Source organism: Micropterus salmoides, unplaced genomic scaffold (assembly GCF_014851395.1).
Source record: "Micropterus salmoides isolate LMB-PRFRI ecotype aquatic unplaced genomic scaffold, ASM1485139v1 Ms_hic_scaffold_17, whole genome shotgun sequence".
NCBI classification, from domain to species: Eukaryota; Metazoa; Chordata; class Actinopteri; order Centrarchiformes; family Centrarchidae; genus Micropterus; species Micropterus salmoides.
In genome coordinates, this window is record NW_024040817.1 from 11,530,493 (window position 1) to 11,557,585 (window position 27,093).

General features: G+C 40.9%; 1 protein-coding gene across 1 annotated transcript; it reads right to left on the reverse strand.

The window, feature by feature from the left end:
• Positions 1-914: 914 nt before the first annotated feature.
• LOC119907261 (MAP7 domain-containing protein 1-like) lies at positions 915-27,093 on the reverse strand. Its single transcript, XM_038725005.1, has 16 exons — positions 26,889-27,093; positions 22,454-22,522; positions 22,208-22,228; positions 20,064-20,227; positions 18,768-18,876; positions 10,925-11,044; positions 9,782-9,909; positions 8,433-8,569; positions 7,574-7,818; positions 6,128-6,494; positions 5,507-5,687; positions 3,426-3,530; positions 3,250-3,300; positions 2,832-2,886; positions 2,462-2,734; positions 915-1,511 (listed from the first exon to the last, which is right to left on the reverse strand). Exons 6-16 carry the CDS (start codon positions 10,992-10,994, stop codon positions 1,501-1,503), a joined length of 1,623 nt encoding a protein of 540 aa, XP_038580933.1. The 5' UTR covers positions 10,995-11,044; positions 18,768-18,876; positions 20,064-20,227; positions 22,208-22,228; positions 22,454-22,522; positions 26,889-27,093; the 3' UTR covers positions 915-1,500.

The following is a 27,093-nucleotide window of genomic DNA, read 5'->3' on the forward strand; positions in this document are numbered from 1 at the left end:
AAAAGCTGGATATTCAGAAGGTAGTATAATGAGACGCCCAAAAAAAGCAAAACAAGATTAGGGTAAAGTAAAAAGAATAAGATAAGACACCCATTGAAAAGGTGATATGAATAAACACACATAAAAGCAGATAAAATGAATAGAAACGACATCATTAATTGTGGTAATGTGATGTCGTCTGTTAAATTCAGTAAGTAGCCTAGCTGCTGCATTCTGAATTAGTTGGTGGCAAGAGAGTGACTCTTGGTTCATGGCAGAAAGGAGGGAGTTAAAGTACTGGAGAGAAGATAAGTATATGCATTGCTTTTTTCCGAGTGTGAGAGCATGGGTTTAATTCTGGAAATGGTTCTTCTTTGCAGGAAGCAGGACTGGACAACTTTTTTGATCTGTGGATCAAAGTTTAGATCTGAGTCAAGTAGTAATTATTAACTAAAGCTGTCAGGTAAATGTTGTGGAGTAGAAGTAGAAAGTAGCAGAAAATGGAAAAAACTCAAGTAAGTGCAAGTACCTGAAAAATACATACCAAACTTAAGTAAATGTATATAGTTACTTTCCACCACTGTGTAATTTCCTTGTAGTGTTTGTACAGCATGCTAATATACTATAGTTGTGCAGCTTTAGCATTAATTTATAGCATTAGTTGCTACCAGATCTCTGTAGGTGCAGTCGATATCTAATATTTTCAAATGTCTCAACATGACAAGTTACACAGATGATATAAAAGCAACATTTATTTATTTAGTGATTATCAGAACCTTGAGTACTTTTAATGTACTTTTATTATGTTTATCTACTGTTTAATGTCTGTGTTGTTTCTATAATGTGAGGATGACTTGTCTACTGCAAAACAAATCTACCTATGAGTATGAATAAAGTAACCTGAATGGATGTAGACACACACACATAGAGCCGAGTCCCTTTCATAAAGCTTTATTTCACAGATCCCCTGTAACAGGAGGCCTAGGCAGCCAGGCTCATTATACATTTACATACACTGTCTGTGGCCAGTCCTTACAATGCTCCCCATGTTAAATAACTCCATAATTCAAGACAAAAAACAACAAACACTCGCACACACACACTGTTCAACTTAAGATAACAATAACAATATCGTGATGATGGTAATAATAACAACCATTGTCAAATATTATGTATTTCCAGGGTTTTACACTGTATTTTCTAAAGTTTGTTACACAGTCATCTTTAAGGTGCACCATAAAATCTGTGACATTTCAATAAAACTTGACAAATGCTGCATCATAACACGCGATGAAGACAGAGAATACTGGTTGTTTTTTTATATTTCAGATGAGAGTTTGTTTTTGTTCCAGGAAGAGTTTTTCTCCTCCTCTTTTATCCTCTGCAGGAGATACTGTTGATGGGAATTCAGCGCAGTTCACTGTTTGTTTGGCACACTATTTTTATAAGCCGCTGCGGCGTGGCATGAATCTCATAGCTCAAGCAGAGACATAAGGCGCGTCTCCATGGATGTGTGGGGACTCACAGGACCTCTGCAGGGAAAGAAGAACCAAAAATAGTGAGATGAAGGTGAAATGTTTCTTTTTTTATTTTATTATGCATTTCATACAGAAAAAATGTCTTGCCATCGTGGAAAAGTGGTTTACATTATTTCTAATGGCCTAACTTCTACATCCAAATGACTTGAAATTTGCACTTTAACTTACAGGAACATGACATAGACTGACGGGGCGTCATAACAAAAAGATAAAAATTTAATTTGTCAAACTCACAATTAAACTCTAGCGTTGCATTTTAAGGATTCTACAATTGGAGGAAACTTTAGCTTTAAATTAGACTTTAAATGCCATAATAAAGAAGCCCAGTTCTGATCAATTCAGAGGGATGACTTTCTTGTTTCCAACTGGCTAAACTAACGCGGCAACTTTCATGAACGGCTGACATGTTTGACTCATTTGATCTATGACAGCGATTCCCAACTTTGGGGTCAGGACCGTCAAAGTGGTTCCTAAGATAAATATGAGGAGACACAAGACGATTCAATTAATAAAATAAGATATAAGATTTTTTTAACACAATATTATGTTAATACTTCAGACTTTTACGTAACTTCTGCCCTTTTTATACTGAATACGCTTACCTCAAATATACTGCTTACTACTCGTGTGCAAACTAAGGCCATAAACTGGGATTAGGGGTCACACAGAGATAAACATTTATTCAAAGGAATCCCAAGCAAAAAAAAGTTAGTTACACTGATGTAGGACTAGACCTTAAGATTGAATGAGGGGGGTCTTTGCATGAGAAAGAGGGCTTTAACTGCCTCAAGATTAATTGATTTCAGACAAATTTGTGCTTCTTTATGTCCAAAAGTCCCAAGATTTAAATCTAAACACAAAATAAGACTAGTACACTGTTTACTGAATGTAACTCAAGACTCTGCTGTATTATCACAGTCTGATCTGGTGTCTCTTTCCTGTACCTGCGACATGCTGAGGCTTCATAGGGCCTGTTTTCATGAGGAAGGGCTCTCCACCCTCGAACGCCAGGATTGGCTCACTGACCAGCCCGCTCTGAGTCTGCGCCGGGTTACCGCCCTTGTTCAGCTTGATGATCTCCTCGAAGTCGGCTGCCTCTCCGTTGGCTGAGATGCCGTTCTGGTGAGCAGAGGGCTGGACACCATTTACAACAGGACCTGACACTCCTTGTGACGGGCTAAGGACCGGCACACCGGGACTCTGCAGAATTCCCGCTGCTGAAATATAATATAAATGAATACATAAATGAGATTAATAGATTTTTTTCAGACTGTACATATGGCATAGAAGCTAGAATGTTTAAAACATAGTTACCCTTGCTGAGCTCTGTGTCCTTGCCGTTAACTTGTGGTGAGGCTTTGACATCCTTCTGTGATTATAAAGTACAAAAAGACATTTAAGGCAAGGCAAGGCAAGTTTATTTGTATAGCACATTTTAACAACAAGGTAATTCAAAGTGCTTTACATAAAACATAAAAGCAACAGGGAAATATAAAAAAGTTTAAAAGCAACATAAAATATAATAAAAGTTACAGTGTTACAATCAGGGCTAAAAGAGTTAAATGGAAATATTTAATTAAAAGCAATGATAAAAAGCTAAAAACAAAGAAAAAGAAAACAGGACAGTAAAAGTTACAGTGCAGTGTAAGTTTAACTTAAAAGGCACACAATTTAACAAAGACAAGAGGAATATTATTTTTCTTCTAGCCTGTTTGAAAGGAATCACACAGACCTTATCTCCTGCATCACTTTTCCGAGTCCTCTTCATGATCTCCTCAAGGCGCTGTGTAGATCAAACAGAGAGATCATTTAGTTAGCTGCTGGTGTTTTTTAAGGGGAGGAAGTACCGGTATGAACTTCAGAGTGACTGTTTGAACTCAGGAAAATGTTGTTTTCCTTTCTCCTCACCTTCTTCCTCTCCAGCCGCTCCTGCTCTTCTTTCTGGAAGTGTTTCTCCCTCTCCAGGCGCTGACGGTCAGCCTCCTCTCTGGCTTTAGCTTCAGCCTCCTCCCTCTGGAAAAAGAATAGATTAATATGAAGCTGACAAAAGCAACACTTTCAGACAAAAACAAATAATCAGGTTTTGACTTCAGTTAATAGAAAAGTCCAATAACCCTCTATTCACACATGTAGCTAAAAGACAAAAAGCCAAATGTCAGTCATTTTCAATTGCAAATGTTCTTTAACACACTAGCCAACACCTCAGATGCTTCCCAGAGAGAAAAAATTTTAATCAATGGACAACTTCTCATTTGTCCAATCATAGCCGAATATGCAAATAACATACTCAAGGGTGCAAATGTTCCCTAGTCACATTTTTGTATAGGAAAACAACTCTTGACCACCAGGTGGCAGCATGTGCTCAGTCTGTTCTGCAGCCTTCAGGCCAGAGTTGATATTATCTGAGTAACTTCATGACATGCTTCACTGGGTATCAGTATATGAGTCAGCACCAGCCAAACAGATGTTTTAAAGTCAGCAATAAAATCATAAATTATGATGTGTGCATAAATCACATCTGTCAAGTGTTGTAACCTGCTGTTTTTGCTGTTTCACACATTTAACCACAATGCACTGACGATTAGCTTTGATTTTATTGACACAAATCTTAAATAGTTGCACACATTTTCCATTACATAGAGAGCACAACGCGTGAGCTACACTGAGCTCTGAAAAATCTGAGGCCACTCTAGCCTAGAGAGAGTGTGCTGTCAGGGTGAAACAATAGTCCAATTGAAGGGAAAAGGGGAGTCGAGCAAAGCTGATAGCTTCAGGCATGGCGTACACTGACGCCGCTTATCCGACTATCAGCCCACTGTAGAGCCAAGTGTATGAGACAGAAGCAACACAGCCCTGTCTATATCACAATGGCTGCCTCAGCCTCAGCTCATCACCATTATGGAGGTCACCAGCTGGCATCTGCCTGGGCCTCTGACTAGTGGGCATGACACACATCGTCCGTGACAGCAGCACATATTCTCCTCCTTTAATCTGCCCAGATGCCAGACAGTTAGGGGGTGAGCGAGTCAGCCCGGGGCCTGATGTTTGGGCTCACATACAGTATTACCCCCTGGACAGCTCAGGCATCTTCTAATGTATTAATCTTCCCAGATGGTAAGTGGGTTTACTGCATGTGGGGGATTCATGCTGGTTAATGGAAAATTAGAGGGTTTTCAGTTCAGACAGTATTTACAGTTCACAAAAAATGATCATGTGTTTTGCTGATGAAGTGTTGGGCCTGGTAGCAGAGTGAGAGCCAAACATTTGCAGGGTTTGAAGATAACACTGGTCCAAATTACATATAATAGAGGAATTATGTTATTCACAATCCTACTGTGATAAATGACAGTAAAAGCATTTATTTAAACCCAACATTAACAAAGTATCTCCTTTTAAGTTAATATGTTAGCAAACAGCTGCTTATTTACACATCCAGCAGTTTTAGAGGATCATGATCATTAATTTGACTTGTGTTTAAATTTAAAATAGTGTATTATAGGTGGACTAGGCTACTGTTGCAGAATGTATGGGCATGGGAACATATTTACGTTTTTTTGTCTGACATTTTTTGAAATTGGTCCATTATTGAGCGACTGTGCTGCAGTTGGCTGCAACGTAATCCTTCCAGGCAATTGCGCCTTGTCAAAGTACGGTACATCCACTAAAAGTGCTTGCTTTGCCACTGGTAGCATCAGATTGTTATTCTAAGTAAAGATTAACATTATTTAAAGGATCACTACAGAGATAGACTTTTTTTTAAAACAGTAGGATCCTCCAATAAGCAGTCGCTCCCTTCATAAAATTAGTAATTAAGGGTTAGAGGCTTGTGAGTACACTGGTTTCATTCACAAGTAAGTTGGATTCAGTTAAATTGAAAGAAAAACTAAGGTGTCTTGCAGAATAAGTGTTCCTGGTTGGAACAATATAAAACAATGTCTGTTTCCAAGATCAATAATACACTTTCAGTTTACATCTTCCCTGTCACTGACCTGTCTCTGCAGCCTCTCGTTCTCCTCCTGCTCAGCTTTGGCCCTCCCCTGCGCCTCCCTCTCCTCTTCGGCCCGCTGGGCTTCGTCCCTCAGGCGCTGCTGCTCAGCCATAAATCGAGCCTCCTCCTCCCTGCGCTTCCTCTCCTCTGCGTCCCGAGCCATCGCCTCCTCACGAAGGATCCTAAAAAGATGGACCAGGTGTTTATATATTTGAAGAAACTCAGCAGTTTGTGGGGTAAACGTGAAATTTCACAGCTCTTTCCAGGTAACTTCCACGAACCCGTAAAATAAAGTGTTGCCAAACTGTCTATCTCTGGTCAAAAAAATATTGCAGCAAGGTAACTGATGAGGAATAAAATAACCTTAAAATGTGATGCAATACAATGTAAGTTTAGAAGGTGTTTCTTATTGCAGGACTGTTGTATTGGATTGCATCATATTGTAAGGTGTTTTTAATGTTGTCTCTTGGCAGTAAATATCATATTTATTTCATACATTGTTGACAACCCTGTAAACTACCACATACTGTTTAGAAATTTTAGTCGACATTATATGATGAATGAGAAGGTGTTGATATAGCATCAGCAACAGACTGGTACTCATATTGACATTAAGTCTGACCTGTTCTTGTGCTCCTGCTCCAGACGCTCCTGCTCCTCTCTCTCCCGCTGCTCTCGGGCTTGTCTGCGTTTCTCTGCCAGGACACGAGCAGCCTCCTCTGGGTTGTTGGTGCCGGCTGATGGCTTGCTGGCCGGTGCAGACAGGTTGGAGACTGCAGCGGCGGCGGGGGCAGCAGCAGGAGCAGGATTAGTGGTGGAGGCTGCAGCAGGAGAAGGAGCGGGACTACCGGTGCAGGCAGGAGAAGCAGCTGAGGCAGTGGGCACTATGTTTGGCACCGCTGGAGAGGCTGCAGATACAACCGGTGTGCTCAGGGAAGGAGGTGTAAGAGGTGCAGAGGACACCACGATGGCAGGAACATCACTAGAGTCTATCAGAGAGAAGAGAAGAAGAAGAGACGACAGGTGAAGCTCATGTTTCTTTGACAACAGTAATATAGAAGCCAACGCCTGGTTTACCAACAGATTCATTATTGAATTCTCATTTTTTATAAATTAACAATTTTCAATTAGGTGTAAAGCTGATTTACCCAAAACAGACATAAAGGGCTCTATTTTTAACACACTTTTGGTAATTTAGTGGCCAGGTTCGCCGGGCGCACTTAGATTCAGTTTCGATTATCATTATCATTATTAGGTGGATGTGTCAGAGGCTGTGACAATCGTGGTTAATCACATTTGTGCTCTCCTGGTCATGACGCAATCACAGAGTTTAAATCAGGAAACTTAATGTCAAATGATGACTCTTTTAGGTTAAACTCACTTTTATCGACATGTTGAGGAACCTACGGTCACCATGTTGTCTGTGCCAGTACATGATTTTATTTGGCATCACAATAACCATCTGCAGTTAAATACCACCACAGTGGCAGAACTAAAATGAAAGTGGAATTTAAAATGTGCTTGTATTTTTTATTTCTATTTTTGTTATTCAGTTAGATTTGACTTTTACATGAAAGCGTAATTGCTCACAATAGAAATAGTTGTCAGCTTAATCTTCATATTGTGACATAAACATGATCTACAAATAATGTAATATAATGCTTCTGGTTTTGCCCGAATGATCTCTGTCACATCGCGCTGATGTCCAGTATTGTAATTAAAAATGCAGAGCTCCAACCCAGACTCATTAAAAATAAGGTGATGGGCGCAGCGGCCCCCCCCCGGGTTATCTGGTGTGACTGGTCGGGTTTGATGTGCACATACTGTATGCACGGAGGTTTCTGTGCGTGTGTCTGGTGCTGCTTGAACAAAATGTAAATAGTGTAATTGTGGCTTGACAGCTTGCAGGATGGGGATGAGTAAAGGCCAGTCAGCACAGACATACAGTACACACACTCTGCAGAAACCACGTGTGTTCATGCTGTTTTTACATTGCAACACGAACGTCAGCCAAAACCTCTAGGTCACCTTGAGGCTCGGATATCGTCTCCATGTTAACCACACTCACTCTTTTTCTCCTCTGGAGTGTCGGGCTGCTGGGGTTCGTGGCCTGTTTCCACGGCAACCGCAGTGACCGTCTGGGGCTGTACCCTGGCGGGCGTCTGGGCTCGTTTGGGTCGGGTCTTGGTGCCAGGAGGAGGCGTCTTCTTGCCCACGGGGGTCTTGGAGGCTGCTGCTGGCACCAGTGGGGACAAGGGCCGACTTTTGGGGGCAGCAGGCGATGGAGGTCTGTTTCTGGGCTTCGGGGGGGTGCTGATGGGTAGAGAGGAGATGAAATATGAGTCAACAAGAAGAGAGAGTGAGTTGGTGGCATAGCAGATGTTATATTCAAGCAGGAAAAGGTAATTAGGTTCCCAGTGAACTACATAAAGCCCATAACTAGGTCATCTGAAACCCCACATTCGGTGACCATGACTCTTTGGCTGTGGGGGGTGTAACATGAGAACAAGGCAGGGAGACAGTTTTTTCCCGCCTGTGCATCAGTCAGGAAAACCCCATTCTGTCTCTCCTCACACAAACAGACCTGCTGTTGGCAGACTGGACCTTGGCTGCTTACTGAACAGAGTCCAGCGGAGTATCTTTTAGTAGTTAGATTATAGCACCTTGGACCATCTGTCAGACATTAACCTGCTCCAGGAGTAAAGCACGGGGACACATTAGCTCTCTCGCTCTCTCTCGCTCTCTCTCGCTCTCTCTCCCACATTAAATAACTCCTCAATATTAGAAATGAATAGAAATTAGAAATTAATAGAATTAATTTCATTTTTTTTCTAGTTAAAAAAAATTTTAATAAAAAAAACCAAGACGGGATATATAGTGTACAGAACTGGTACAAGAAAGTTTGTGTGACAGTAATGAGACATTACCTGGTCTCTGGCCTGGATCTCTGGGTTGTAGAGGTGGGTGATGTAGTCTGTCTTTTCTTCTGCACTTTTGTGAGAGCGTTCTTCTCTTTTTCATTCTCCCTCTCCTTGTCCCTCTTCTCTTTTTTCTTTTTATCCACCTTGAAGAAAGATGTGACACCAATTACCAGTTATGATCACGTGCTAAGCCGGATACATCTGCTTAACACCTTATATTCCAGATAAAAGCCTTTTGCTAAGCGTCAGTATCATCATCTGACAGTGTTCCCACACTACATTATAAAAAAAACTAAAAACTTTAGACCAGGAATGACTGGAATTGTGAAGTTATAGTTCTTTAAGAAAATGTTTATGAAAATTTTAATCTGCATTTATTGAATTTGTTGACCACTTGGGGGCGGCGCAACAAGATATATTAACATCTAAAGTAGGATTACTTGTTATTGCAGCAGTTGCCTTATTCAGTCCCTCCAGGATTTTGCAATGTCGCAATAACAACTATTAACACAAATTCAAGAAATCCCTGTGAATTCAGCACGACTTGCAATTTTGACCAATCATCGCAACTTTTCTGCAAATTTTATTAGCTCACTTTCTTGTTTACAAAACGTGTGTGATACCAAGGTCTCACATTTGCCGACAAAAATAACAGCAAAGGGCCGTGAAAAACAGTATCCAGATCATCTTTACCAAAGCGGGGGGTAAACTGTTGGTAAAACGTGCAGTATTGTGGTTGAACATAAAAGCAAACTGTCTATTGACAAACACTTTGACACCACAAAACATACGCAGAGAGTGGCAGAAACAAGTCGGCAGACGAGTCGAATCACTGTGACACTGTGAAAATATCAAGGTAAGCTGGTTTAAATATGCAGGGTTATAGATAGGGATAGACCCGCATAATCCTGGAGGGACTGCTTTATGATTCAACTATAATTCTAAAGTTAAAACTATCACATTGTTTTACAGTTTTCACTTATGCCCACAATTTCATCGCAAAAAAACACCCAAAAACATAGCCTCCTTTATTGTGTATTTTACTCTAAATAGGACCATCATTTACAAAATGAACATCATGCTGTACTGAATAAGACTTGAAACTAGCGATCGAGTTAATAAACTCTTTAGGAAAGTGTTTACTGAGGTAATAATTCAAGTAAGATGTAGGGTCATTTTGTCATATACTCCAATGCAATCTGACTTCTTTTTTCAACCAATGGAGTCGTTACCTGCTGGCCATAAGAAAGAATGCAGTTTTAAGGCAGCAAAGCTAATACGAAAGGCAAAATGAGTGCATATACAGCAGGTTTGTTCACTTGTACATGTATATGAGAGTCATCATGTGTGCCTACCGGTGTGGAGTTCCGTCGGCGCTGGCGCTGGGTGATGTCCGGCGTGCTGGCGGAGGAGACCCTCCAGCGCTCAGCAGAGTTCTGGTGCGGGTGGTGATGGGAGCAGGCAGTCAGCGGGCTGGCAGAGGCTGAACGGGAGCAGTGGTGAGAGTCTGAGTAACACATAAACATGCAGAGAGCGGCAGCAGGGCCGAGGTCAGGGCCCACACATACACACACACCATGCAGATGAACTGTGAACATAAAGTAATGATAGCTGAGGAAAAGGTAACATATTTTACTATTCAAATGTTATTTGATCTTACTGATTTCACTCACAAGCATCTTTTTTTTATTGTTATTAATTTTTTGAGGGGGGGATGAATTGTTGGTGGAACATTCTAGCAATTTGGAGATGGATTTGGAGGGTCTGGGAAATCGGGGTGAGCATTTTTCCATGCTGATGGCTATTCGATTGGTGTATGAATGTGTGTGAATGTTAGTTTCTGTTTGAGCACTTAGGCTCAGTGTATGAATGTGTGTGAATTGTGAATGCGATGTAGTGTAAAAGCACTTCGAGTGATCAGAAGACTAGAAAGGTGCTATACAAATACAGAGCATTTAAATTTACATGCTCTTTTTTTTACTCAAACAATTAACTGACAAGTTATGACAGTCATTGAGAAAACAATCTTACTACAAAGTGTATTTATATTTTTCTGAACATTTTGAGGACACTATGCTCAGAAAAAAATGGAAATTTTTGACATCTACAATTTCATGATAACTGGGGAAAACTCCATATGCTGATTAAGGTCATGTGATGTGATCCTGAGCTCTAAAACAGCTACTACATGGACCTTGTGTGTGAGACTTGTGTGCAAGTGCTGTTTACAAAGTCAAGAATGAAAATCTTTATTTCAATCAAACCAAATAACACCACAGAGTTTAATATAAAAGCACAGATTTAAACATAGAACATGCAGGACAGAGAGGGGAAAAGATGAAGCTAGAAACAAAGCTAGAACAGTATGTTATTACTGAACTTTATGAGTCAAACAAACTAATTTACTCTCATAAAACATCACAAAAAGGGACCTAAAGGTGACCAGAAAAGAGGATTGTGGGTACACAGTGAGCAGAAAGATGGGGTCTCACACTCACGAGAGTCGCTGTTGTTGAGGAGAGTGGCGGCGCTGCGACTGCGGGCCAAGAAGGACAATGTCGGCGTCATGAGCCGCTCCACGATCCGGCTCTCCCATGGGCTCAGGCGCAGGCTGCGGGCTGATACAAGAGGGCGCCGTCAGTGTCAGGTGACTGTTAGACAACACAGCTGCTCACCACACATGCACACACGTTAAGGTCCAGTCCATACTTACACACATAAAACCCCCTCATATCTACTGCATACATGGATACTCACACACTGAACACAATCTGCCTCCGTCTGATGCAGAGTGGAGTTTTACATTGCCTTCATGTGCTGCCGGAAATATCTTAAAAATGAACTTCCTCCTCACATTAACTGATTTAAAGTAGGACAATGGAGTTGAGGAGATATTTCCAGGTTATAACAGTAAAGCTTTTGTCAGGAGTAAATAAACACCTTTGTAACTTCTGTTGATTTTACCAAACAAACCTTCATAACTTCTAAAAAGCAAGAATGTGTGTACGGGTTTGATCTTTCCAACATAAATGCACATGAATCTTTCCTCCGGCACATGAACGCACACTTATAGAAACATTTCTCAGTGGCACTGGAAAAATCAACAATCTCATTGGCTGATCTAGACATCAAGAGGCGGAGCCATGGAATCAAAATGTTCGTGAGCTGACTGGCTAATTGAAGGACCCTTGTTTTGTTCCTAGCACACAAATTATTCACCCTTTTGGAAAAGGGAACATTATAATGTCCATCTAACAAAAGTGACTTAAACCACAAGCATAATGTGTATTTGACTTCCTGTATTGAAAACACAACATCACTATTCCAATTTGACAGTAGTTTAAGACCAAACTGAGTATCAGTCTCAAAGGGAAACTTGAGTTTATTGCAATGGTTTTATATACATAGTTTTAGCCAGAGAATGTATTTATACTAAATATTATGATAACATTATGAAAAAAGTGATGGTTGAGATCTGGGGACATCGCTGCATCGCTAGAAAATATGTCCAACAGGGCAACAAACACGAGGAGTAAGAGAATCTTAAAGGCAGTAAACAAGCAGACACTTGAGATATATTAGCTTTACATAAATGAAAAACCAACATAGTTTCTGATAATCCCTTATTGCACAGCTAAACAGTGAGTGTGCACAACTGTGTCCAGTATGGTAGACTGGGGCTGAACATAGAAGGCTGCCTGCAAACCACGATGGATTTTTTTGGTAAATATTTTACAGTTTGCTTTAGTTTTCTCATCCAAATACGGTTGACTAACCTCCGCCTTCAACACAATCAGGCCGACTAAGCTGACTGCCAAGCTGGCGGACCTGGGATACCAACACCCACCTGTAACTAGATACTGGACTTCCGTAAGCTGATGATACACGGAGCAACTTTTAGAGCAATCGTGCTGGGCAACGTTGCCGTCAGTAGTAATGATTAAAGATTACTACCTTAATCCCCTTCCCCCACCACTCCACCACCGCCCTGTACCGCCGCTATCCGTTCAAAACATAGTCGGACTTGCCTCCAGCAACATTGCCCAGCAACATTGCTCAAAAAGTTGCCACAGGTGGTGAGGATGGGAAAGAAGGTCTCTGCTGAGCTCACAGTCAGCACAGGGAACGCTACAGGGCTGTTGTCTCAACTCTTTTCACTGTACACATATGACTGTGCCTCCAAACAGGACAATAACATCATCATTAAGTAAATGGATGACACGACTATCCTTGGCCTGATCAACACCACCCTGGCTCAAAGGAAATTGCTGCAGCTGGTCATCAAAACTGCAGAGGATCATCGGCTCCGACCTCCCCTCCATGGACACTATATATACTCAGCGTTGCGGGAGAAGAGCACAGGGCGTCCTCAGGGACAAACATGACCCAACTCACGCTCTGTTTAAGTGGGGGGACTCAGGCTACAACCTGAGACAGCGCAGACTTGTGAGTATCAGCACTCACAAAGCCCGCTTCCACAAAAGTTTCTTTCCAGCCACTGTCAGGCTTGTTGCACAGGACATGGAAAAAAATACCTCAGTCCTTCCTGACCACTATCTGATCCCACATACACACAATGTGCAGTACTAAGTACTCACTTCTAACATGTGCAATAAGTATTTACAAGTATTTATAAGTATGTGTATAAATGTATATACCTTATTAAATATTTTATATTTTTATTTACATATATACTTTTACCTTTTTTAAAGATGACTCTGAGAGACGCACAATAATTTCAGTGTACCTGTACTGCAACGTACCTGTGCAAATGGCAATAAACTATATTCTATTCTATTCTATTCTGGGAATTTGTCGAACACCTGAACACCATCACCTGACCACTTTGTTGCCCTTTTGGACCCATTTTTAGTGATGTTGCCATGTCTCCAGATCTCAACAGTTAACTCGTGAGTACACGATGTCTGGTATCAGATATAATCAAGACATAATTAAACAAGACCCACATTTTCATGAACCCTAGTTTTCCTTTAAGCTAACTCATCCTGTGAGATTACTGCTGCAACTAGGACATGTTTGTATAACTCAAACTCCAGTCTGCCAATCAGACACTCCCAGACTCAAAGAAACAGAGAACTCATACAGAATGAATGAACTTTAGCCTACATGTTACACACAGAACCAGACATAAGATTACAACACACAGAGGAGCAAAGCCCACGTTCATTTTCGTTACTTACCACTCAAAAACACAAAAAGCCAAGTGGCTGTTCACTCGACCCCACTCAAACCCAAAGCAGTGCAAAGGCATGACATTAGTGCTGTTTGTTCTATAAGCAACACAGAGTACTCTGAACGCCGCACAATCCTGATATTATATATGTGTTTGTCTAACTATTATCAAGTGTCATGTGATGAAAAGTCAGCACAAATGACGTCCAACAACAGCAGAATATAATCAAATGCATTGTAATGACGGGTGGAAAAAGCACACACACACACAAACAAATCATTCTCCGATGAGTGCAGCAAACTTAATGTCAGAGAATAGAGTTGCTTTCAGTCAGAGGTCAGCGCCATCTTTGATTCTAGCTAGAATCAAAACTACAGATGCCTGTGTAGAAATTTTATCACAGAATATCATATAGTGGAGACAAAGTTCAAACTTCTTAAATAATAAATGGAATAAACACACAAACTTCTTAATTATTTTCCTTTACAAATGCAGACAGTTGTGGAAAGTCGTACATTTACTCAATATTTTTTTAGCTTTCAGGTACATTGCTCAAATATTTCCATTTTATACTACTTTATCCTTAAACGTCACCACATTTCCGAGTTAAATATTTTGCTACACTACATTTATTTAAAAAGCTATAGCTATTAGTTGTGTTGCAGATTAAGACTTATATAACAAATGATGTTTCTAAAAATATGATCCATTTTATTAGATTAAACTAACCAGCAGTTTATCAAGTAGCTAAAATTAGCTCAACTACTTATTACATGTTAATGCTTCAGTAATAATAATCTAATAGCATGTCATATAACAATATAACACTGACAGCAATAATTTAGCTGCACAAGTTTTTTTTTACTTTTAGTAATTATGTGCATATTGAGATAATACTAATCTACATTTACTTAAGTTATATTTTCAATAGAGGACTTTTACTTGTCTACATTTCAGTTTGACGTGAAAATAAATATAAATAATATAAATTCCACTTCCATGTCTGTATGCTAAATATGAACAACCAGCAGGCACTTAGCTTAGTACAAACACTGGGCAAAGACTCCAGGAATCCCGCCCCCCACCACCACCTCAAGCCCCTATTCATATTCAACAAAAAGATTTTGTTACCTTTAGACAGAGCCTGGCTAGCTGTTTCCCTCTGTTTCCAGTATTTAGTTTAAGCTAAGCTAACAGTCTGTTGAAAAAACTTGATATTGGTAAATGTTATGTTTGAGTCCTTTGAGGCCTCTGACTTAGTAACACGCAGGTTTTATTCTCTTCTGCTGTTCTGTCCAGCTCCTTTGAAAGAGTAAAATACAACAGAAAACACGCAAGTGCACAGGAAACAGAAACATACAGATGGACACAGAACGTACCATCTCAACATGAGATTTACTGAAATTTGACAGCTAGTCCAGGTTATGTGGATTTCCTTTTTCCTATATCCAAAACATGCTGTGCGCAGATTTGTTTCGTGTAGTGCTTTTCCTCAGTGCTCTATTGTAGCATATCACTCTGTTGACATACACAAAAGGTATGCATGGCACCTACAAACGCATAGCACACATACACATGATAATAGTGCAATCACAACAGCGCTGCCAAGAAGAACGACACGGGTTGAGAGGCTTGTTGTTTTTACGCATTTGACATAAAACACTCCTTGTATCATAGGCTGGCCTTCTTATGCAACAGCACAGGCAGTCATCTCTGCTGTATGTCGGCCAGATCATTTTAACATGTTTTATGACTAACTGATAACCAGACTACCTCCTGTTGCTAAGCAACAACAGTTTTCCTCCTCCTCTTCTTTCTCCAATGCGGCAAGACGGTGCTGAGCTCAGCTGCTGCCTGGTGATCGACTGTTCACCTGGAGGTAGACTGATGCCTGGATCTATAAACCCCCCGTTCCATCCCCCGTCTCCGACACTAGTAAAGGTCCAATGTGAATATTTACTATGTTTTCAGTGGTGTACAAAGGCCTTTTTATTACCTTAGAATGAGACATTTCTATCTACATACACCGGGGGTCCTCTTACATGGATGTCACCATGTTTCTACAGTAGCCCAAACGGACAAACTGCCCTACAGAGCTTGTTTTGTGACTACGTTGAATACGTACAAAGAAGAAGAAAAAGAAGAGGAAGACGAAGAAGAAGAAGTAGAAGAAGAAGAAGAAGTAGTCGTAAGGTTTTTCAGAAGTAAGAAGAGAAGTGAAATTTGGACTAATAGAGGACCTCACGTATTATTTAACACAAGAGCCGACAGAGCGAGTCGGTCATTGTAGTTCAAACCTACGGGCTTGCAAAGGGAGGGGTGAGCGGTGACTGAGCCATTGGTTGCAATTCGCAACCCTCACCACTAGATGCCACTAAAGCTTACACACTGAACATTTAATGGTACACTGTGCAGTGTGAGAGCATCCCCCAAGGCCAGAAACACTAGCTCTGATATGACACTGCTGACGCTGCAGAAGAATGATTCAGTTCCAGCAGTATCGGACCATCTGTATTAGTAATGATCAAGCACCAAATCTGAATCTTCAATTGTGGCGACGAGGGAGCCGAGAGCCAAACTGCTGATTGCACTGTGGGTGATACAATCTATAATGACACATGTTATGAGGCGTGACGAATCTGAGATGAAGACAGTGCTGCTTATGTACATGTGGGAAAATAAGGAGTCTGATGAAATGAGTTTGATATAACAAGTTAATTCAAATATTTATGATAATGCGGCAACGTAATGCTGCCACCATGTCAAAAAAACATTTATTCACTGCATACAAAGAAACATTTTTTATTATAACAACATGTAACTTTATCTGGTTATATCACGAAACCTTATGGCTCTGTGGATGGCAACATGGTCTATCAGTCAGCCACTGAAATATCTCAACAACTATTGGATGAATTGCCATGAAATTTTGTACAGATTATCCTGTTCCCCAGAGGATAAATCCTACTATATCTTTGGTGATCACCTGTAGCGCCACCATGAGGTTACATTCCTTGTGTCTCGTCAACTATTGAATAACTGTAACAACTTTAGGGATCCCCTGACTTTTCGTCTAGCGCCATCATCAGTTAAAACATTTATTTTTCCGAATACTTTGATTTATGACTTAAAGCAACACCATGCTTTCCTCTTACAAATGAAATTAGTTCACAGCCCTATCAGCCTTAGTTGTACTTAATGCTAATTAGTGAATATGGTGAAAAGTACACCTGCAAAACAACAGCAATGTCATTAACAGCATGTTCGCATGCTGATGTTAACATTTAGCTCAAAGCACTGCTGTGGCTCACAGAGCTGTTAGCATGTCTGTAAACATACCAATTTACTATGTTATGAGGAGAAAGGTTTCTTGTTTTAACGATTTGTTGCTTTTGTGTAGTTACGGGAAAGGTTATGATATAACAAGACAAAATGACATGCTGTTACAAGAAGAAACGTTCCTTGTAAAAGCAGAACACAACAATATTAAAAATATCTAAAAAAGGACTGTGTTACAATGAGAAACGTTTCACCTTATAACAAGAAACAGAGCAACTATTTTTAGTCATGGTGGTGGCAGTACGTTCCTGTAAACGACTAACAAAGCAAGAGAGGCTTAATCCTAGGAAACAGGCTATATATTTCCATGAAATAATACATAAAACCAAAATATAATACAATGCATATGTATTTAGTTGCTGCACTTTCATTTGCAACAGTCACACTATAATATCCACCACCAATACCACCACCACACCAAACCACCAACAGTGAAGTGGAGGGGGACAACCAGTAACGAAGGTGTGACAAGACGTGAACTTATGAACCTATGAAACAAACCAAAGCATATCACAAAATATGGCTCAGTGATGTCAATGTAAAAGGGAGGCTGATCAAAAATGCAGAGGAGACTCAAATCAATGATAACCACCAAGTGAAATTAAAAACCACGATGCATACGAGACCAAGAGCGTGATAAGAGGAGGGAGTAGGTGGTAAATGACCAGTCACCAAGCACAGGCAGGCAGGCAGGCCACCAGAGACGACAGTTATAATAATAAAAGAAGAAAACCAAAAACCAGATTAGGGTAAGAGGAGGAGGGGAAGGTGGAGGGGGATGAATAGGAAGGGGAAGGGAGGGAAGTGGGAGCCCGGTGGACATTGACGTCGGGTCGTCCTTACTTCTGTTGGGGGAGTTCCAGAGCGTGGCAGAGGACTTTGACAGCCTGTTGTTAATGACAGGGTCCACCTGTCTCGGCAAGTTGACCGTGGAGGCCGAGCATCTGCCTGCACCGGAGAGAACGCAACAGACAACAACTGTTCACAAGGCGGCCGAGGTGCGGGCGCCCCCAGCTGAGGACTGATAAGAGACGGGGCTGCCGACTCCCTTGGTCTGGATCTGGAGGAGAGCAGGGACTCACCAATCTCTGAGGTCAAACTGGCTTCTCATTAACATTTAGGGGGAGATTATTCTGAATTCAGATTTGCGGGAAATGGGGAGGAACTTTGAGGAAAGTGTGGGAAGGGTGTGGTATAGTTAGAAATCACATTTAGAGTAACCTCTAGAGTAAGCCTTTTGCTTTTTTCTTAGCTTAAAAACATCATACACACACACACTCTCTCACACATTCAGGATCTTTCAAACTTTGAAGGAGAGAAACTTGTCTTGACCTCAGGGTCACGGGTCCAAAAGCAGCAGCCTGTCACATGTTTGACACCAAAAAACAGGACATTCTGGAAAGGGAAATTACCTCGCAGCTCTCTGAAAAACAATGTTCACACTGCTCAGCTAATGAAACATGCTCAGGACAGCTACCTTGTTGCTCATATTTATGCCGCTGTGATCATCTTAAAAACGGAGAAAATTGGTACTCAGAACAGTTTTTTCCTTAAAAAAGACATTCACTGAGGAATTACAATGGTTAACATCATAAATTGTAGGTCATCTGTCTCTGGTACCCCGCCCTTATAACAGCAAACCCTTCAGAAGCTATTTACTTGAATTGCATCAGTTGGACCTGTGAGTCACAGTCTGTGCAGCATTGCTCAACATGAAGGTTTGGGTTACTGTAAGGATGTCATATACTCCTGGCATTGTGATTAACTTCTATGAGTGTCCATGTGGTTGCTGTTCATTTGAGACTCACTTTCTCTGCGGGAGGTCTGGTTGAGTCCGCCCGCCCAGGACCACCTCTGCTGGCGGATCTCGGCCCACGTCTTCTTTGTCGACCTCTTAATAGCTGCCTCATATCTCTCCTAGAGGAGCACATGGTCAAAAATGACTCTGCACATATACACACTCTTAAGAGCTCATTTGACAGTTTAAAGGTATAGTTCCACATTTTGAGAAATACTCTTGCTTTCGGAGAGTAGTGTAAATGTGATGCTAGAGCCAGCAGCCGGTTAGCTTATTTTAGTATAAAGACTGAAAACAGGGGGAAGCAGCTATTTTGGCTCTGTCCAAAAATAACGAAATCCACCTTCCAATAACTTCAAGCTCACTGGTATTATATGTTGTTTGTTTCAAAAAAGTGTTGCTGGAGTTTTTTGGCCAGACAGAGACAGGTTACCCGTTTACCCTTGCATCTATTTTTTTGTGCTAAGCTAAGCTAACTTGCTGCTGGCTGTAGCTTTCCTATGTAGCATACAGACATTAGAGTGGGATCAAAATGTTGAACTATTCCTTTATTTAGTGAACTTAGGAGGTGAAAATAATAGGAAAGAAACATGCAAAAAAAAGTCAAATGACTGAAAGCAGTGGGAAGCAACAAATCAGGCTCTTTCCAATGAAAGAATGAAATTCCCTGTACAATTAGTAATTAGTAATTTTTGCATTTGTTTTTGAGTATGGGTCAAACATAGACACTGAGCATTAGAGACATTGGTAGGTGTATTTTTAAACTTTGGACAGGGCCAGTGTAGCTGTTTATGCCTGCTTCCAATCTTTATGCTAAGCTAGTTTAATAGCTTGCTGGCTGTAGCTCAGTACTTATACAGACATGGAAGTGGTACTTCTCATTTACCTTCCAACAAGAAATCATATAATTCCTTTAACAATGACTCAAATTGAAAACTCTGCAGGTAGGGATGTGTAACTTGTGTAATTTGCCTGTATGAGCCAGCACTTGGGATCACGACTGATATGCAATTTTCCAGTGGCCAAAAATTGTGCTAAGAATAAACACTTGCATTGTGCTGATTTTCCAATCTGACTTCAGGTAACAATGAATACATAAAATACTTTTTGTCTGTATTATTGAATATATGGACAAGATACCATCAATTACAAGCATATTAGCTCAATGTTAATAACTAGAAACAAGCTTTGAAATTGCATCAAAGGGTTACACCATTATTTTTTCATTACACTTTACGTGTGATTCCTTTGATGGTTTTGAACAACTACATTGTGAGTTAAACTCGGTTTTAGTGCATTTTCTCACCTTGTTCTTTTCAAGTTTCTGTCTCTGTTTCTCCTCCAGCAGAGCTCTGCGTTTCTCAGCCTTCAACCTCTGCTCTTCCAGCTTCCTCCTGCGCTCCTCCAGCTGGCTATCCCTCAGGCGCCGGGCCTTCTCCTCCTTCTCCAGCCACTGGGCCTTCTTTGCCGCTGCGGGGTCACCACGGACAGAGTAAAAAGTGAAAATTAAGCAGGAGAAAGATAGAAAACAAAACGGTTGCTGAGGATCACATTTTGTTCCTCTGTCATCAAAGCTAGTGTTGTCAAGTTTTTTACCAAAGGATCACTAAAGGCATTATCATTAATCCTCTGGGCACCACGAATGTATGTACTAAATATCATGGCAATCCATCCAGTATTTCTTTTATAAAAAATTTCTGTTTGGACGAAAGTGATTGACTGTGCAAAAGACCGACATTCGCATCACCAGAGCCATTTCAAAGAAATATTATTAAAAGGCACAACAGAAATAAAAACTTGTGTGATGTAATAATTCAATCATGATTTAAAGACGTTTCTCCTTCCGTAGGTTATACCAAAGTCGATTTTTCAAATCCAATAGTATATAATCTCTTAATAGGGCTCTACCAACAACACACAAACAGAATGGGTGAAGCAGATGGAAGACACTGTGTTCATTACACTATAATCCTGGTGACAGTAAATAAGCAGAAGTTTCCCGCTGTGTTCTACAACTCCCTCCAACAGATGCCAGCTTTTCTTTGCACATACGCTGCTGTGGCTCATTTCTTGGAGGAACAATTAAATAGCAATCAATTAAAACATCTTTATGCTGGACAGCAGCTGTGTCGCTCTCTCCCTTATAGGTTTGATTTACATTTTTTCTTATCAGTTACATGTTAGCCTGCTTACAAAAAATATTTTAACACAGAGTTTAAACAATAAAAAGGTCAGTATGGACAATGATAATGCGGGTGGGTTACATGCTAGAAAGTAATGGCATGACATGTTTCAGTATTACCGCATTTTGCTGTGAGTTAGATGGCATTAGAAATACTTTGTAGTGGATTTAGCTCTGCGAGGATGTAGCTGTGTTATGAGGCAAAGACGTGTTTTGTATTTAGTTCAGAATTCTGCTGCTCATCTTCACTAATGAGCCAAAGTGGCACACAAGTCTGAGCCTCGTTCACAATGAGAGAGCCCACTTCACTCCTCCATGAATCCAATTCCTGAAAAAATCCAATTATGTCTGCATTTTGTGCATCAGGATTGAAAAATATGTCGGTTTAATGCTTGTGAGGGAACGTTTCACATTCTCATTTTTGCAGAGATTTACCAATGCACAAAATATTCAACAACAAGGCTCAATTTTGCAAAACATGTTCAGATAGATTTGTTGTTGAAGAGACAAACCTACAGTAAACATCAAGTTTTGTGACCTACATGCAATTACTTTTTTAAACAAATTGCATGTTCCACATGAAAAAGCCTCAACATTATACCATGTAATTACAGACAGAAGCAGACTGCAGAAAACTAAACTTATCTCAGGGCAACTAAAGCTGAGTAAACCTCAGATATTATCAATAAAAAGGCTGCAGAAACCCCCTTTTCACGGTGCTGCGGCTGCAACCATTACCCATTACAGATGCTAATGAAAGTAGTAATTAAATCTAATCTGTCTGAGAGGCCTGATCTCAGTTCATGGTAATGACTGCTCATTTTTCACGGCCTGGGCTCTGAGCGATGGCTCTGTGGGGATACGCCCACCAAGCTCTGTTCTGATTGGCTGCTTACGCCTTGGGCTTCATCCACAGGGAGAAGTGCTGTGTTTGAAAATTAGATATAGCCTTTCATGTCTTTGGGCTAGCACAATGTTTTCTTAAGAGAGAAAAATTTAATTCTGTAGCCACAAAGTCAAACCATGATTACAGGTATGGGGCATGCATGCCGGGTGGGAATGCAGAAGAACGAGAAAGTGAAATTAAATTTAAATAACATGAGCGGAAACATTCAAAAAGGGTTCAAAGTATTACAAAAAAACCATTTAAAATAAAATTGATTCATGGAGGGAATAAGAAAGGGCACGAGTGATTCCCATCGCAAGTTTGATTATTCCCAAGAGGCATGACTGCTGCAGACGCTGAGGGTTTTAGTGAAGCCCCTTACCTTGCAGCTGAGTTTGCTGTTCTGAAAGCCATGCAAGGAGAAACAATAAGAGACGTAAATAACCGTCAGTCACGTCAGTGTGACAGCGGAAAGAGGAAAAGTTAATACTACATTACGAAATGAATAGAATAGAATAGAAGACGTGTACTCATCAAGTAGGTAATAACAAATTCATGCATCCTCAGGAAAATCCAGTTTGTTCAAAGTTAAGCCCAAAATAATTTCCATTGTTTTATAATTTCTTACCGATATATCTGGCTCGTTCCTCCCTCCGCTCCTTGGCAAGTTTCTGTCTTTGCTCTGAGCTTATCGAATCTGTAGGGAAAAGATAATATAAAGCTTTCAGTTGAATCTTTCATCTTAAACCTGCAATAATTGTTTTTTGGCAGCTTGGTGGGCTTTGCAACAAGCTGTAATCACAACACTGATACATCAACAACTTTCAGTTAGCTTGTTTCCACATCCAGCATTTTAGCGAGCAACATTATCATCTATTCTGATTCATGTTAAAACTTATTTATTTAGAATAGCTTTTAATACGCAGTAGTGGGGCAACAACTTCCCTCTTCTTCTGATGATTTTAGGCAACCTTATCTGGCTTACTGTTTTTTATGCTTCATGTGTTTCTTCTTTTCTTTTATTTATTGCTGTGTTGTTTATTCTTGGTTGATGTAAAGCACTTTGGACACCTATTGGTTGCTGTAAAGTGCTATTTAAATAAATGTTGATTGATTGATTGATGTTTGAGTCACCGGATGAATGTAAGTCCAATATTCACTCTTCTTATAGCTATGCTTTGGTCTCCACCCACTGCTGAGGGAAATACCTGGCTCTTTAGCTGCTAAATGCTGCACTTTCTTCAGCTGCTAGCTGCTGCTGGAACCAGCACTGATGAGAGCGGTGACAGTGAACCAAAAGCTCAAAGACAACAAAATGCACTGTAAAGGGGAGGGGAACTGCTTCAGGTGATGATTTCCTGTGGTTTCGTCACTAACAGAGATCCCTTTCACATTGCGTATTTTTTATTCTATTGTTGTTGTTCACACTTTTAGCAGAGACTCAAGTCTGCAGTGTACCAGTGTACTTGAGATTAAAGTAAGGTTTCAGTTTCACCTCTCTGTCTATCCATATGCACACTCCCTCCCTCTCTTGCTTTTTATTTATCACTCTCTTGAATTGGTTAAATGATGTCCAAACATCTGTAACATTGAATTAACTTCAATTCCTGGTAGCAACACCAAATCAACAAAAACCTCCAACTCCCATCCACAGGGGGAAGGAGCGTGCATTCACATCAAAGCGAGCCAGTTAAGGTGATTTGAGCATGATTATGATGCATTCTCGATGCCTCCCTCTTGAGGTTTTCTAGGAACAACTCCAACAGAGAGGAGACCCCAGGCCAACCCAGAACATGCTGGGGGGATTACATATCCCATCTGGCCTGGGAATGTCTTGGGATCCCCAATGAATAGAGCCCGAGCTACTTTGCTTAGCCTGCTGCCACCATGTCCTGGACCTGGCAGAAAAAACAGACTTGTAGTGGTCACAGCATTGAAGATTTACATAAAAACTCCACAGAAATACGTAACTCCTGAAACAATGGTCAATGTTACTTTGCTTAATCCACAATCCTGCAAACAGATTTTAGTGGAACTGCTTCATACCAGAAACAGTCCAGTTGAAAAACACTTTTGTGGATTATCCAGTATAATAGGAACACACTGTAAAGTGTTTACTGTACTTTTATAATAAATTCCCAACTTCAACGTAATCTAACCCTCTGTCTTGCACTGATTAACTTTAAAGTTATAATTCAACCAAATTATTAAAAAATGTCTTCAGTAGAAAAACTGTTCACAGTCAGGGCTGTGGGTCCAGAGTAACAGGGCCAGTGTTTTTCAAAGACATGTTGCTTGCAGACCTTTGTATATGTAATTCTTTAATATGTGACACTATCAGCACCACAAAAAAGATATGATTGGTTTCATTTGGCGCTCCACATTGAAGTATACATGAAACCCACACACATAGACCAACACTTACTCTTTTACCTTCACCACCCACTGGAGCAAAAGCTAGGGGTCATCAGATGCACCAAGCTGATAACATACAAACAAGTGCCCAAGCCCAAGAGAAGGAACATAAACACCTGAAGGATGCACTTAAAGCTTGTGGATATGCAAACTGGACATCTGTGAGAACAGCCACAAGATCCATCGAGAACACCAACAACACGGGTGATAATGAAAATTAGAGTAAACAACATTGTGATTCCATACGGATCTGGAGTACTGTTTTTTAAACCCAAGAACACACTAAGACAGATACTGGTCCACCCGAAAGGCACAGATGATTTGAAAGAGGAGTCAAAGAAGCCATGTACACCAGAGTAGAGAAACCATATCTCAACAGGGGATGGCTGAGGCCCAACCTATCCCCCAACTACAATGCTGTCCTTTAATCTCTTCCCAGGAGATTGAACAAATGTTCACACTTGCCCTCATGTGACAACGCCAATGACAGTCGTTCAGACTTGGCCTCAGGTGCCTCCAACAACCATGATGACTGTCGTCGTGCCAGGAGAACTAATGAACCAAACGGTATCCATCACCTTCATAATGACCCCACAGAGGTTAAATAACTGGGACTCCCTGCCTGGAAGTTCAATTCAGATCTGCATTTTTCATTCATTGATTCAGTTTCAAGGTAAATGCGGCCCTACACTATTAAACTCAGCTGTAACTGTGAGGTACGTGTGCTTAGCATCTGCAGAGATAATCAATATGAACCCTGATACACTTTGAAAGATGCTGTGGTTTGACACAATGATTTGCATGCCTTAAAACTGGCTGTGAAAAGCCACGACTGAAAAACGACCCCTGGGGTTCTCATTGAGCCTGTCTCCTTTTGCACTTCTTCTCCGTGCTATGTAATATGTATGCTGCACATTCTCAACCAATTGCAGAGGGCCCTGCAGCCCCGTCTCCATGGCAACCTGAATTTCCTCCCTCACTACCCACCTTTCAGAGAGTTTCCTACACGGCTGTACACTTCAGTCTGCCTGATATGCAGACGCTATGAAGTGCAGAGAAAAATAAATCTCATCGGCCTGGAGGTCTCGTCCCACTGAGACGTCACTTAATGCACCAAGACCTCCCCCCCTCCACCTTCCCCCGCCCGACTCCACACTATCCGCCCTGTCTCCCCATAGCAAATGAGGATTTGGCTTTCAGCCACTACCATCTGTCTGGTGGGAATGACTCAACATACTTCGAAACTTCCATTAGGACAAAAAGTATGTGGAAATCATGCATGAATGCTTGATACGTGTGTGCTGATTTTGTCTTTGAAAGCAAGGTCAGAAATGAAACATGCAGGATAAGAAATACCCCACCTTAATTACCATAGACCTTTTACTTTTCCTTTCACACATTTAAAGTCTTTTAAAGTGTTTTTTTTCTACTCCCCCCCCAAGCATGTGAGGGGCACTGCAGTGTTTTATGAGGAGCAGCTGACGATTAACATGAAGCAGATTTTGATCAAAAAACAAATCAGCCCACAGTCTGACACAGTCACATGGCCAGCAGCAGTAGCAGAAAATGCTGACTCCACATTTTACAGTTCATTGGCTATTAAACAGCTAATACTGTGAAACAAGGGGTGGCAAACAGACCAGATTGTAACAGAAAAGAGTGAAATGGTTTATACTGTTACAGTATCCTAACTGACAGCACTCTGTCTGCCTGATGCCTGCAAATAAAGAACACAAGTGCCAGTACTGCACATTACGTAAGTCCCTCTCATAAGTTATTGCCAGAAAAGTAGCTTATCATCTCAAAGATCAAACTAAAGGCTGCTAATAAATATTAGCATGGAAACAGTCAAAGCCACAGTGTGAAGACTTTGAAAATTTCTCCCTAGTTGACATTGTTAACTAACACCGAGATAGTCTCGTTTTTTATAATTTGAAAGATGTTAATTCTACACATAGTGGACATATACATTTCTTAACTTGCCAGTAAAAGCACAAGTTACTGAGCTGGCCAAACTGTTTCATTTTTAAAAATTCAGTAATAATGTATGTTTGATGTTCACTGCCTAGACTTCTCTGTACTTTTGGGGGTATTTTTAATGGTTGACTAAAGCCAAGGGAAAGGTTTATGTTATAACATACAATTATATGTTAGACAATCATCTGACTTCAACATTGTGGCAACAGTTTGTGGCAACATTCATGTTTCAAAAGGACAATGAATTTGTGCACAAAGTCAGGTGCACCAACTAAGAAATGGTCTTCCCAGTTTGTTGTTGCAGAACCTGACTGGCATGCACTGAGCCCCGACCTCAGCCCCATCCAACACCTTCGGGGTAAACTGGAACAGCGACTGTGGGCCAGAACTCATCGCCTAACAGCAGTGGCCGACATCAATGCTCTGGTGACCGAATGGGAGCAAATCCCTGCAGCCAGGTTCCAAAGCCTTGTGGAAAGTCTTCCAAGAAGAGTGGAGGCTGTTCTAACAGAACATTATTCCCCATGGTTTAGGAATGAAATGTTCAACAATCACATATGGTTTGATTTGATGGTTTAAAGTTAGGCAAATGTTGCTGTTTTGGACTTTAGAAGCTAAACCAAGACTCATATATTACAAATATTGACCAACACAACCATCCATAGGTCTACCTTTCTTGGGCTGAGGGCTGCTGCTGGTGCCTGGGGTGGAGGGCCTGGCATCTGTCTTGGAGGAGGCATCGGTCTTGGTCGGGGTCTCTGTTTGGGGGCTAGAGTCTGTTTTAGGAGAGAGGTCTGTGACGGCTGAGTCCTCTGAAGTCAGAGGGTCCTTCCCCAAAGACTTGTCCCCACTCTGGATGGACTCTGTCTGCAAGGG